Raw genomic sequence first — 12,783 nt, 5'->3', positions numbered from 1 at the left:
TTGATAAAAACCCACATCATATCTAGTAGGAAATTAGAAAAAAGAGGATGACCACCTTGAAAGGAGCAACCTCCAATAACCAAGGTTTTAGTTCCTTATCTTGCTTAATTGATTGATTAACTGATTGCCAAAAGCTACATAACATGTTTATTTATAGACATTCAAGAAGTGCCTTGTCAACAATTAAAAACATTAGTTTTAATTCTGATATCTAAATTTAAAAATGATTTAAAGAATTACTAATTCTATAGAGAATAAAGATGCTACTAATACTAAATCCTTAAACAAATTTTAGATAAAATAAAATAATTAACTTATTCTAATTAAATGACTCATTTTAAAGATAAAGGAGCATAATTTCAAGTTAAAGGATTAATTTGAATAACTCTTTCAGGATTGTAGCATTCCACCAACCTTCAAAACACAACTAAGCTTCTATGATTCTTCCTTGAGCTGTGGGTATATCTAAAATTCCTTCGATTAAGAGGTGTATCTTGTATGATTCTTCATTGAGCAAAAATGAGGGTGAAAAAAATTCCTTTAATGATGCAGACTGCAGAGTATTGTGTCGAGTCCTTGTCGAGGTTTTGAACATCTCAATCCTTTTTTTTATAAGAGTGACTTTTGCATTGAATCTTCCTTTGATTAATCTTTTGTCATGTCCTCATTAAGTTATGGTAAAAGCAAGGTTTAAAATATCAAGTCGTGCCGATGTTTCGGTTTCGGACCGGAACGATACAGTTTCAATACTGTATCATACCGTGCCGGTATAATTTCGGTATTTTTAAAATATAAAATATATTAACTAAAATAAAAAATTTAATCTAAATATTTAAAAATACAAAATAAAATATTTTTAAAAATAATAAGAAAAATTTTATGGATTTTAATAAAGCCTATTTAAATAATCCCCCACTATAGTTAGGAATTGATTATTAAAACCTCAATTGAACCTAAGTTTAAAAACCCAAAATCGCGACTGCTTCGCACCCGGTCGCGCGCAGCCCACACGCGGAGGCGTCGCCAGGCCCGCGCGCGGAGGCATCGCCAGGCCCGCGCGATGCCTCCGTGGCGTCGCCAAGTTCGAGCGACACCTCCGTGGTGTCGCCAAGTTCGGGCGGCACCTCCGGTGGCGTCGCCTGGCCCGGGCGACACCTCCAAAGGCATCTCCCGATCGGAACCGCTGTGTTGGTGCTGTGTCGATGTCGGTCCGTCAACGGAACAAAAATTTTCGCCTGTATCGCGTGATACGGCTCGAAATTTCAATCCCTAGGTAAAAGAGTATTCTACACTATGCCTTCATTGAGCGGAAGCTAGTGTATCAAGACATTTTGTGACATTTTCTATAAGTAAAAGTGTGTTTGATAGTGACGATCTAAAGAAAATAGTAGAGGTGGTCAATGAGGATAAGGACTTCATTTTAGATTGTCTCTAGTAATTTGTGGTTGTCTCCTAGGCCAGTGAGCATAGAGGAAGATATTGCATTTAACGAATATGATGGCAGGGATGTGTTGCCATTCTAAGAATTCTTGATAAGTGATAAGTAGCATTTTGACCAGGTTAATTAGGGTTATATTGGGCTATTTTTTATCATATTTCATATTATAAATTGGGTTTTTAGCTTATTTCTATATCTTGGATTAATTTCATATCTTCATTCAATTTCTTATTAATTTGAGGTATTTATTGATATTAATTTGTGTATTTGATTTTTTGCAGAAAATTAGGATGAAGATAATAATATTTGGAGGCCCAATTTGGAGAAAAAGCAACCTTAGTTTGAGTTGGGCTCAAATCGGATTCTAATTGACTCAACCAGTTTGAAAAATCAAACTCAAATTGGGTTCAAATCAAATTTGGTCCATTTCAATTTCATTCAGTACAATATAGCCCAGCCCAATTCAATACAACCCGGCCCATTTCAATTGGCTCAATCAGTCCACTTAAGCCCGGTTCAGTGAATGGTTCATCCGGTTCAATTGCGAGCTTAAAAGGGCAAAATCAGCTCAGCGCAAAGGGGGCTCGGCCAATTAGGTTTTCCGCTTGCGACACCACACTATAGCTTCTCATTCCTTCGTCGTTGTGATTTCCACCACTAAGCTCCATCCTTTGCCCATCCACAGCCCTTCTCGGTTCATCTTCTTCCTCTCTGATCAACCACAGATCAGCAACCAGCGTCCACGAAGGTCGACCATCGCCGACGCACTCGCAGGAGAAGCCGTCGTGGGTGGTTCGCTCCGGCGCTCACTCCTCGTTACCTTTCCGGATCTTCAGTCGCCGTGGGTGGTTCGCTCCGGCGGTTGGTGGCCGGCAGTACTTCTGTAAGGGACCCGCTGTGGTTCGCTTGGTGGCTCTGAAGTGTGGGTGGTTCGCTCCATCCGCATCCACCGGAATTTGGCACGGGACGCCGAGCTGATCTCCGACCATCTCAGCCACTGAGGACGCGAGGTAAGGTTTCTGTTTTGGTTCTAACTTTATCTGTGGTTGGCAGCAGGGAGAGAGTTGAGCAGCGACTGGATCGTGTCTTCCCCGACTTGAGCTCACAAGAATTGGCCAGTTCCTGCGAGGTCTACCATTTCCTATTGGCGCAAAATCAATCTGAATGGTGCTATTCTCCTATTCGTTGTTGATCTGGGACCATCCATTAACCTCCACACTGTTCTCTCCTCTTTTGCTCTGTTCTGAGCCGAAAGGGAGAAACCCTAACCCTATTTCTAACTTAGTTTGATGTTAATTTGGTTTATTGTTTTCTATTGTTAGCTGTTAAAATCAAAACCCCCGTTTCCTTCCTTGATTGTTGATTCAATGTTGATTGATTGTTAGTGTTGTTGGTTTGGTTTTGATAACAAGAGGATTGTATGGAACATTAGGTTTTTATTGGTTCGGTTGTGATAGAATTGAAAGAGTTGTAACCGGTTACAAATGTTAAATGTTGTATGTTTGATTGTTGACATGGTATGAACATGGGAAATAAAAACTGTTTGGTTGAGTTAGGATGTGCAATAACTTTCTCACCTATTGTTGATGAATTTTGTGCTTGTATGGCAATGTGGTGTTGGTTTATGGGTGTTGGTAATGGAATTGGGTTTGCTTAATTAGTATTATTGAATAAAATCTCATATGATGTTTAGTTGTGTTGTTGTGATGATTGAATAAGAATGAGTTAATTATGTTGGCCATGAGTTGTAGTAATTTATGATGTATATGGATTGTGTTGTTGTTTGAGTAGGGTTAATTTTGTAAATATTTGGTTGTTTGAATCAATTTGTGATTATGATGTATAGTAGATCTTAAATTGTGATTTATGTATATAATTAATATTCTTTTGTTAATGGTAGGATTTAATTATCAATAAATGAATTTTGTAGATAGAAATGAATAAGGATGAATAACAAATAAAAACCCCACACCATGTGTTTAGGATAGAACTTCCATCATTGAATCCATAAAAGACGACCCGGGCCTCTATTATACTACTTAAGTGATAATTAGGGGTTTGATAAATTATAAATTTTTAATTTTGAAAATGACAACATCAATAAGGTATTGTCCTTTGTTTCCCTTGAATGGTGGAATGTAAAGATTCTTGTAGATGATAAGGCTCACAATAAGGCTTTAATTTAATGATTTCAAATATGGGTAATGTGATGATAGTGATAGATGAAATCTTCTCAACATATCAAGGTGTAGATCCTCAATTGAATTGCCTCTACAGTTATCTTGTTTTTAGTCATTGACTCGCTCCATCTCTTCCATTAGTATTTTCTAATTGTGCTTCAAAATTGTCCCCTATGGTGCAACGGTAGGACATGAACCCAGGGACTCGGTTCGATCCCTAGCTACGGTGTATTTGCAAGAATTTTCTTCCAAATGGGGAACGCAATCAAAGGATGTTGGACATCTGGATTGGCCGCCGTATTGTGCAATTTACCCTGGTGGTCGGTGGGAAACTTTTATGAGACCGGGCCGACCACCCCCAGGGACTGAGTCCATGAGACTGACTGGGATTTATCATTTTTTTAATTGTGCTTCAAAGTTACTTCTATTATCATGAACCATCTCTTGCAATTCTCGCTCTAACCAGTGGTGAGTTAGGTAAAAAAATTGAATATAATGACAATGGTTCTCTGCTAATATTGTGATATGTGTTGGATAATATGACGCAACTAAATAGGGATAACTACATGCACTCTTTTTGTGAATTTTGTTCCTGTTTGCCTATAATTAGATTAGTATGCAGTAGAAAATATAAATTAAAAAAAAAAACAAATACACAACACACAAATAGATTTTATGTGATTCTGACTCCTCCATTCCTACATCACGGCCTATGATCTATTAATGGATCACTCTTAAAGTCACCATTATATTTTCTCCTCTTCGAACATATTTCAGAGGTGGAAAAATCTTTTACAATTTACAAAAAAACTTTAATTGCTCACTTTTGGTTATTGTGGATTGCTCACAATGACCTTAGAAAACAACACTCTCATTGGTACTGATCATGAAAGTTACTGTTTGAGCAACCTTTGTTTCAATTTTATAGTTGTTGTTCAATTGCCATCAATTGAAGTTGTTGAATAGTAGGCTCTTGGATATTATCTGCAATAGTTGTTATCCAGTGGTTACAGCCTTCAGTCGATTACGATCGTCAATTGACTAGATACTACATTTCAATCAATTCATCTATGACATGTCGTCATTTCATCTCATCTACCCATTAGTTGACTCATCTGTGGCACATCATCTGTCAAATTTTAGACAACTCACTGGCATTCTCACACTTTGAGCACAAAATGGGTGAGAAGACTATTTGTAAACTTCTCTTATAATGCAAACTTATAGCATGACTCAAACAATTGGTACCATTGGATAGGCTCCCCCTTTGAGATGAAGTGGGCATATCTTCACATTGGAGTCACTTGACATGCCATGTAGAAGAAAATCTTTTAATTCTTAAAATCCATCTAGTAGGCTTTCTACTTCTCCAATTAGGGAATTCTTTTTTGTCTGTTGATATGTAAAATATTCCTGCTATCATGTTACATTGACTAAGCATATATGTTTTTAACAATATTTTTTGTTCTTCTAATATATATAATAAAATAAGAAATTTTAAAGGAAGCTTTCTCAAAGAAATTGTATTCATAGGCTCAAGCTACTAACAATGAATATGTATAGAATGATGATGATGATTGTGTTAGGAATGGTAGCATTGTGTTGTTTGTGGTATCAGAAGGATTATGGTGTAGGAGATGTAGCATATGAGGGATAGTGGTAAGGGCATGGTGGAGTAGCATTGTAAAGGTTATAGAGGGTGGTCACGAACTCGCCTCTAATACCAATTGATAAGTACCTACATTCTATCTAGTAGGAAATCAAAGAAAACGAGATAATCACTTCAGGAGGATACACATCTAATAGCTAAGGCTTTTAATTCTTTATTTTGCTTAATTGATTAATTGATTGTCAAAAAGCTATATAATATGTTTATTTGTAGGCATCCAAAACGTGCCTTATCAATTGTCAACATTGTATCATTCTAAATGGAACATAAAGTAATATAGTTTTGTCTTCTTTTTAATCTCCTTCCACCTTCTCTTATAGGTCTTTACTAGCACCATATGTTGAAACATCATTCGAATCGATATCATTCTAGACAAAGTTTGAAATTCCAGCATGGCTCGAGATTTTGAACCATGATTAACAAAAACTCATTTTATAGTGTCATGAAGACAAATGACGAATGAGAAACAACTTGGTTCCAAATTGAACCAATTTGGGTCCACATTAAAAATTAGCATAGCTTCACTTGATTGTGGCTGTAGTGTGACCCAAATCGAACCAAGAAAGAGCCTAACAACACAACCCTCATTCCATCCATAATGGATCTACTTATACCTTAGTAGATGCCAATTAGGTCCAATGCTAACCCAAAATCTACTCAATTAGGCCCAAAAGTAAGCAAAGTGACAAGTCAGGTATTGGCCCAGCTTTACGCCCAGATGGTGTATCATTAAGGGCTGTTCATTCTAAATCTTGTTTAGGTTGACAGCATCGAAAAAAATCTCAAGTATCATATGGAAGGCTGATTAATAAGCTAGGAGATCAAATTCATTCTTTCATTGAACAAAATGTTATGTTTAGTAAGTGAATACTTCAATCCTAAGTCCAAATTTTTATTCAAATAAATAAAAAAATGAATTAACTAAATGTGCGTAAATGCACAGGATCTTCAACACACCTGAGCAGTAGTCGGAGCAACTGGCCTTGGATAAAATGCAACTTGCTTTATTTCCTCATTTTCTTGCGGCAATGAACGCAATTCAGGGTCACCTCTATTAGTGTTTGCCATCCAGTCTGCAGCTAGAGTGCGCATATCAGAAAGAATCCTGAAAATCATGATAATAGTTTTCTCAATTAGTGAGCATAGAGTTGAATAGAAGTTGAGACAGGAACACCTATTTAATGTCAGCAGAGAATGATATTATGATAGAAGAAGAGGCCAAAGTTTAGTTTAAAAAAATGTTGGCAAGAAAACAATTGTTGTAGATACTTACCTTAAACTGTAATATACCAGAAAATTTTACTTCATTGTTTGGTACTCAATGCAAATACTTTGCATTTTCGAATGCATGCTAGTTGAATCTTTATTTATTTGAACATTGTGGGCATAACCAAGTCGCAGAATTTGGCTCATGGTTAGGAGTGAGGTGGAGACATCATTGACTTTATTAACGTTGTTGTTTGAGTTGAGCCAAACAAGAAAGGAGTTGAGTTTATTAAGCACTAAACGGAGGGTTAAATGGAAAAATAATGATAATTTAAGGCTGTCAAAGGGAATTATTGCTAATTGAAAAACTTAGGAGGGTGTGTTCGAACTCTGAAATGTGTATTAATAAATTCTATCACACACCAGAAGAGTGGGGCTAGTTATGGGATGCATGCGGTACTAAGGAGGAGGATGAAACTTCTCCCTCCCTTAGTAACCCAAACCCTCTTCTTCCCGTCCCCTCTTCTTCCCCACGTTCCCATCCTTCATTTCCCTTGGTTCTTCTAGGCCGATGGTGATTATTAGTGAAGGAAAAACAAGCAAGTGATGGGTCCTCTCCTTTTCAAGCTAGCCGCTACAACCTACTAGATGTGAAGTTAGGACTTTGACATCTTGGATTGGGTATGGCGTTGGAACCTAAGCTCTGTTTCAATGCTTTTAGAAGCCTTAAGTGGAAGTACATGGTGTCCTAAGGCAAGGGATGACTTATTTGAGGATTTGTAGCCCTAAGTTGGGCTTCATCATGCTTTAGGTTGAAAACATAGAGTAAACATTTCACTTTCTGGGTGTTAAAGAACAACTTAGTGTGGATACAGTGAATACCTATCTCGTAAGCAAAGTTAAAATTTCGAGCCATGTCGGAGTTTCGATTTATGATCAGAACAATACGATATTAGTATCGCATCGTGCTGTATCGATACAGTTTTAGTATATTTTTAAATATAAAATATATTAATTAAAAAATATTTTTATTAATATTTGATTGCTATAAATGCTTACGATAGGTTATATTTGAGATGTTGAATGTTGAGTTCAAATTTTGATGTCAATTTTGATTTATTGTAAAGGCATCAAATCTGAGAACTTGCATTTACAATGGTAATGAAAATTAATCTTCAATTTTAAATTTTATTACGGAGGCATCAAGTTCAAGACCTTACATTTATGATAGTCATGAAGATTGATTTTCGATTTCAACATCTTTAGAGATATTTTAAGGATTGATTATGCTATATTTATTTGAAAATTTTAAACTATTCATAGATTAATATAATATTTGTAATTTGAGAATATGTAAAAGTGTTGACTAAATTTTCTATATAGTAATAGGTTAAAGCCATGATCATTGAAAATCTTAAATGATGATTTTAATACTCGATTTCTATTGACATCGCAAAAGTTAGAACATACAAAATCTTTAAAAACCAAATTTTATCTTATTTAAAATTTCATATTCTAAATAATTTTTTTTTAAAACTTACCTGGACAAATCTTTCTTTTTTCGAAATGTTGTTCGCAACATTGTGTCTAGCCTATCCTGCACAAAATCTTGCACTTCTGCATGGATTGTTTCCCATAAAGCATCTGCAACTAGTGTATCACATCGTTCCATCATCAAGCCAACACTCTTTATAAAGCCAACAAGCTCTAACAAAGCTTTTCGTTCATCAGCTGTATAATTCCAACGTACAACCTACATTGTGATTTTGTAACAGTTTATAATGCAGAAATAACAATGAACACAAAAGAGACTGAGGCCAAAATCTACAATATACCAGCACAAAAATCATGACTAATAAAAAAGTTTTAATTAAATATAAGGTTAGATAATAGACAATATCCACATCTAGAAAGAATACATAAATTATATTTGAGATTACCATGAGCAAAATATTAAAAATTGGTATTGTACCATTAGCATCACAAAAATGGGATGTAAGAATGAAAATCAAGGGTCCATGCAATTTACATTGCTTTGCAATTTCTTATACCTTATAAATCATGTTGTATTTATATGAGAATAGAAATGTCCAAGAGAAATCTGTGTGTGTGTGTGTGTGAGAGATATGTTATGTCCCACCTCCTAGGTTTAAAGCATTGAACAGTTCTCCATACAGGAGTATAAATATTTGGAAGAAATGGTACAATTTCACCACCATGCTTCCACACACTATAAAGAATGTCGCACCAACTTATGAGTTTTAGTACAGCAATCCTCTTCCACTTAGCTTGCTTACCTATAATATATGTCTATAGCAATTGGAAAGTCAATTCAATTAAATTTTAAAGTAGTCAACAAGTTACAAAAATAATATAAGCATCTTGATCAATAATAATTTTGTATTAATATGAAATGAGTGTGGTGTATCAGATAAGAGCATTCTTGTAGCATCCAAGTGAGATTAACCCCAAATTATTTTACAACCCAAAACAAATAATGTGCCTAAGGAATTTAGAATTGGAACTAATTTCTATAGATGTTCGTTAATATGTCTCAGTAAAACATTCCACTTAGATAGACTAGCACAACTATAAGTAGAGCTAAAACAGTCATAGGTATAAGATGTGGATACATCTCAGTTTTTTTTTACTCGTGTTGCTCTTTATATTATAATGCTCCAATTGGTGCTACCCTATACCTCTACACTATCTTTTCGTAGTGTTTCATCTCCATGTGACTAGCAAATGAACAACAATAGTCAAGCCTTTATTCCACTAAGTGGGCTTGGTCCCCTATCATTGGATATCCTCATCTATACTTTTATCCTGTTTTATTATTGTTTTTGTTTCCCTCTTCCTCTATTAATGTGCGTATTTATTATGATCTCATATTAAGTACCTTAGCCCTTCATCCGTTTACAAAAACGATCCCAAATATTTAAAGTTCACAATTACATATAACTCATCATCTCCTACCTTAACAATTGTCTCACTGTATTTAATACTAATACATTTTAATTTCATATATTATGTCTTTAGTCTACTAAGTCTAAAACCTTTTACTTTTAGTATTTTTCGCTAAGATTCGAACTTAGCATTTAACCCTTTACGTGTCTTAATGACCAAAACAATGTCATCGGCAAACAATATGCATCATAATAATGTATCTTAGATGCATCTAGTGAGTTTATCCATGACTAGTGCAAAAAAGTATGAATTTAAAGTTAATCCTTGAAGTAATCCTATCTTTATAGGAAACGTTTTAGTTAATCTATCTAGAATCTTCACTCTTATCATTATATCTTCATACATATCTTAATTGTTTTAAAATACACTATACTAACAACTTTCTTTTCAATAATTCTTAATATAATTTCCTTCAGGATTCTATCATCAGATTGAGAATATTTTGGATCATCAAATAATGACATCTTCAGACGAAAGTATTTAGAGATATCTAGTTCATTGGAAAGGACTTTCAAAAATTGAATATGAGCTTAGAGAGATCTGTCTTGAGCTTCTATAAGAAATGGAGCAAGGACCATTTGATTCGGTAAGAGAGACGCCGCAACCTTGCAACAATGTGCAATGTCGACAAACTTGATTTTAAGCTCCATCTCCCCATTCGACAGAGTCGAGTTCTTTTTAATCGAGGAGAATAATGCAGAGAAGAAATAAATCATCAAAATAGGCAATACTAAAAAAACAAATTGAAGATAATTCCAAATTAACACTTCAACAATATAAGGAAACAAATTGAAGAATAAAGTGAGTACAATAATTAGATATTTGATTTGTATGTTATTTGGTAACTAGTATTTTCTATTTAGGGAATTAATTATAATCCCCACTAAATTATCATTTTTTTTCTTATTTAGCATATTTATTTCTATATTTGTTATTAAGTCAAGTCTATAAAAGGAGTCCAGAATCATATAGTTGAACTATCTTAAATTAATTGAATTTTCACTTTTCATCTTTATGTAACAATTTACCCCTCTTATTAAGGATTGTATTTTGTTCATCCACTGTGCTACATCACAATTGATATTCCTATAGTATCTATTTTTATCCAACCTAAGTTGTAAGAGTTCTTACATATTTAATACTACACCTAAGTTCTCATAGAAATATGACAGTCCTACTAAAACATTTCATTCCTTCCGAAGAATAACCTAGCATTAGCATAATAATTTAATGAATCCATACATAACATATGTCTTTGTTTGATGTTGGTAACCTAATGCAACCCTCCTCATTTATCTGGTCTCTTCCGAGTTTGGGACCGACAATGACAAAGTCTATTAAGGTATGTCTTGGCTAGTTCTATCCAAGGTTTAAAATATCGAACCGTGCCGAAGTTTCGGTTTCGGACCGAAACGATACAGTTTCGGTATCATATCGTACATGCCGGTATAGTTTCGTATTTTTAAAATATAAAAATATTAATTAAAATAAAAAATTTAATCTAAATATTTAAAAATAAAAAATAAAATTTTTTGATAATTTTATAGGTTTTAATAAAGCCTATTTAAATTATCTCGAACTATAATTTTGAACTATAGCTAGGAATTGATTATTAAAACCTAATTAAATCCTAAGTTTTAAAAAATTGAGAAAAAAGAAAAATTGCGCGATCGGTACACCCGCGCGAGCGTCGCCGGGCCCCGGCGGCATCGCCAACCCCAGGCGGCGCCTCCAGCGGTGTCACCGGCCCCGGGCGGGGCCTTCGACGGCGTCGTCGGGCTCAGCAGCGCCTCCGACGACGTCGCCGAGGCCGGGCGACGCCTCCGGAGACGTCGTCGAGCCCGGGCGACGCCTCCGGAGGCGTTCCCCGACTAGAATTCCTGTGCCGGTGCCGGTGCCGGTGCCTCAGCGGAATGAAATTTTTCGCCCGTATCATCCGATACAGCACGAAATTTCAATCCTTGGTTCTATCAAAAATAGGCCAAGTAAGATGATTTACTTCCTGTGATTTATCCTTTAATTTTATTTTTCTTTAACAAATAAAATTAATGAAAAATAAAATCAAAGGATAAATCATAGGAGGTAAATCATCCTATTTGGCCTATTTTAGATAGTACTAACCGAGACATATCTTAATAGGCACCATTGGCATAGGTGGCAAAGTGACATTTACATATGTCGGCATAGTATATGTATTGCTTGAGAGGCAAAATAATATGTTTCAACCATGGTGATCAATAACGGCCGGCATGTGAAACCATAGTTGTATCTTCATTTTCCTTGAATCATGTCCTCAATCATTCTTTTAATGATCATATACAAGAAATATGTAAAAGAAAATAGCTTAACTGAATATTTTTCCCAAAATGATTACTTATAATTTTGTCCTGCTTTTATCATACATGTATCACTAGTATTGCATTTTGTATCACTCATATCATGCTTTGTAACCCCTCATAGGCGGACATGCAAAATTGTCATGCATTGCCCATGCTGCCCGTTTCGTGGTATTTACTTGTCTCAATTTATTGTTTGAACATAATTTTCTCCCCTATTGCCTAATAGGACACAAGGTTTAAAATTATGCTTCCAATAAAGAAAGAAGAAGACTATAATAATAATAAAAGAAGAATGCAGAATATAACAATAATAAAGAAGAATGTTTGTAGTTGTACACTTTTTTTTTCAAGAATCTAATTGCATCAATGGTAGAACATGAAACTCATTAGCATCACAAGGTAAAATTTTCAGTTTTACTTCCCTCGGGCTCTGTTAAAAAGGATAAAATGCAATTATACTACATCAGTGGCAAAGTAAAAGTAAAGAAATAAGGTAAAACCTTCTCATAGTCGAAAAATGTAGTGGAATTTTGATGAGAACTTATTGAAGCAGGTTCCTTGCACGGCCTAGAGAACTTCCAAGCACATTGTTCCCATACCCGCCCAGTCCACCGACTGAGAAGTTGAAAACCTTCAACAACCAAATCATACATATTTCCTTTGACTTCTCTAGACCAATCACTGTCAGTGGTACCAGTTGACTGGAGCACAACAATCTAAATAGAGGACATAGATTTAACCAATGAGATAAATAACAAAACTTGATAAAGGACAAAAAGGAAATTTTAATTCTTTAGCAGAGTTTTTTTTTCTTTGACCAAACAAATACAAGGTGAAGATGTCAATCCAAAAACTACTTGCAGACAAACAAATATAGACAGGTGTGCAATTACGCACAGAAACACAAACACATTCATGGAACCAAAAAAAAAGGTGTAAAGCCAAGGATCAATGAAGCCGGTATGATGAATAGTGATATATCCA

At 35.1% G+C, this 12,783-nt stretch overlaps 1 protein-coding gene across 1 annotated transcript in view; it reads right to left on the bottom strand.

The window, feature by feature from the left end:
* LOC141815415 (protein PIR) overlaps positions 1-12,783 on the bottom strand; it is a 112,717-nt gene that overhangs the window by 60,642 nt on the left and 39,292 nt on the right. Inside the window, exons 13-15 of the mRNA XM_074703366.1 lie at positions 12,300-12,515; positions 8,035-8,246; positions 6,245-6,392 (exon numbers count right to left, since the gene is read on the bottom strand). Coding sequence (XP_074559467.1) covers positions 6,245-6,392; positions 8,035-8,246; positions 12,300-12,515 — 576 coding nt within the window. The remainder of the gene's footprint in view (positions 1-6,244; positions 6,393-8,034; positions 8,247-12,299; positions 12,516-12,783) is intronic.

The sequence above is a fragment of the Curcuma longa genome, chromosome 21 (genome assembly GCF_044706935.1).
Source record: "Curcuma longa cultivar G26 ecotype Majalengka, Jawa Barat chromosome 21, ITB_CL_G26_1.1, whole genome shotgun sequence".
NCBI lineage: Eukaryota > Viridiplantae > Streptophyta > Magnoliopsida > Zingiberales > Zingiberaceae > Curcuma > Curcuma longa.
Note: the sequence above shows the minus strand (reverse complement) of the source record. Positions and strands in the feature narration are given on the sequence as shown.